The sequence below is a fragment of the Carlito syrichta genome, unplaced genomic scaffold (assembly GCF_000164805.1).
Source record: "Carlito syrichta isolate Samal-C Ts95f unplaced genomic scaffold, Tarsius_syrichta-2.0.1 Scaffold170464, whole genome shotgun sequence".
Taxonomy (NCBI): Eukaryota; Metazoa; Chordata; class Mammalia; order Primates; family Tarsiidae; genus Carlito; species Carlito syrichta.
The window spans coordinates 25,446-27,160 of record NW_007114560.1 but is presented as its reverse complement, the minus strand read 5'-3'; the positions used below and the strand labels follow the sequence as shown (position 1 = coordinate 27,160).

Genomic DNA, 1,715 nt, shown 5'->3' with positions numbered 1-1,715 from the left:
CCTCAGGAACCCTCCGCCTTGCCTCTCGGCCTCCTGGCCTCTCCTCTGTGTCCGGGCATGTGTCGCATGCTTCTCCTTGCCTCTGCCAGCCCGTTCCAAGCCCCTCACCCAGGGCCTGAGGAGGGCACCATCAGCGGCGGTCGGCATTTTGGAAGGCATAGACATGTGCCACCCCCCTTCCGAGCACGCCTCTGAGCTGGGCGTGCCCTGGGCGTGGGGATTCCCAGGCAGAGAGACCCTGGTCCCGCCGTCTGGGGCTCAGAGGCGGAGGCCCGAAGCAAGCACGCCCAGACCTGCCTGGGCCCCGACGGGCTCGCTGCTGACTCTCCTCCCGTGAACGGGAAGCCCGGCATCCCCGAATGCCAGGCGGCCCGGCAGGGAGCTGGGGGACGTCCTTGCCGTGTCCTCGGCCAGCCCCAGCAAGATGCATGAGGCAGCCTGGCGTGGACACGGTGGTCGCAGCTGGTCGGGCAGCCCCGACTTCCGGCCCACGTTCGGCCACTCTGCTGGGTGCTTGGCCGGTCACCGGCCTCTGAGTCTGCTCACCTGGGAAGGGGCCTTCGTAAGCTGTAACCTTCGGGGCCTGAGACCGCAGGCGTGAAGCCCCCAGCCAGGTCACATCCACACCAGCAGTCCCGCCCTTCCCCGGGTTCCCTACCTGAAGGCATTCTGCGGACTCCCCCACAGCCAGCTCCCGTGTCCCCGCCTCCATGAAGGCCTCCTTCCTGTCTTCTGCCTGGGTGGAAGGGATGTGTGCCCGCTAAGCCTCTTCGGCTGCAGGAGCCAGACAAGCCTAAGCTTGGTCAGAGAAGTTCCAGGCAAGGCTCCTCCAGGGATTCTCGAGGCTCCTCTGCCTCCCCGTCTTTTTCCGCCCTGTCTCTCCTTGCACACGGGCCTCGTCCTCTCTGCAGATGGCGTCGTCCTCACTGCTGGGATGACCGTCCCAAGCCGCTCCCTTTTGCCTATACTCCCTCCAACCCCCCCAGGCAAAACTCTCATGGGAGGATCCGATTGGCTCTGCCTGAGCCAATCAGCATGACCATGACGATTGCATGCCACAGCTGGCAGGCTAGGGGGTGGGCAGAGCACGGTGGTCGACAGCCCATGGGGACAGGACGGGCGGGAACCTTTCTCCGAAGGAAGAGGCGGGCGGGGCCGACAGCCGTCCGCCCGGGATCCCCCACGTGAATGCAGAAGTGAGGCCGGGAGAGGTGAGGCGACTTGCCTGGAGGTGAGCCCGGCGGCCGCCCTCGTCCTCACTGAGGGAACCTTCTGGAATTCAAGAGAACAATATGCACGCGAGGCGGGGGCTCCCTTTCCTGGCTTTGCTGGCGCGGTGCCGGGCCCGGTGCTCTGTGGCGGGAGAGACCCCTGCCCTCCCCCAAGCACGCATGAGCGGAACCCGCCAGCGCAGCAGGACGATTGGTGCCTGGTGGCGGGGCCGGGGGCGCAGGGACCGTGTCCCGGAAGAGACAGCCCTCAAGATGCAAGACGTCTGCAGGAATCTGCCCAGAGGGTGGAAGGGCATTCTGGCCGAGGGAACGGCATGTCAGAGGGCTCTGAGCAAGGGAGAGCGGCTGAGGGGGGGTGAAGGGAGGTGACAGGGCAGCAGGTCCCCCTGGGCCTCCCCAGGGGGTTGTCGTGGGAGAGTCCAGCACGGGGGACACCAGGCGGGGGCCGAAGCAGGGAGAGCAGGCGCCTGCAGCCACACGGGG

At 66.9% G+C, this 1,715-nt stretch overlaps 1 protein-coding gene across 1 annotated transcript in view; it reads left to right on the top strand.

The window, feature by feature from the left end:
- The window catches only part of LOC103252791 (serine/threonine-protein phosphatase 2A 55 kDa regulatory subunit B gamma isoform-like), a 9,026-nt gene that overhangs the window by 2,613 nt on the left and 4,698 nt on the right, over positions 1–1,715 (top strand). Inside the window, exon 3 of the mRNA XM_021709291.1 lies at positions 1,035–1,052. Within this exon, the coding sequence (XP_021564966.1) occupies positions 1,035–1,052 (18 nt within the window). The remainder of the gene's footprint in view (positions 1–1,034; positions 1,053–1,715) is intronic.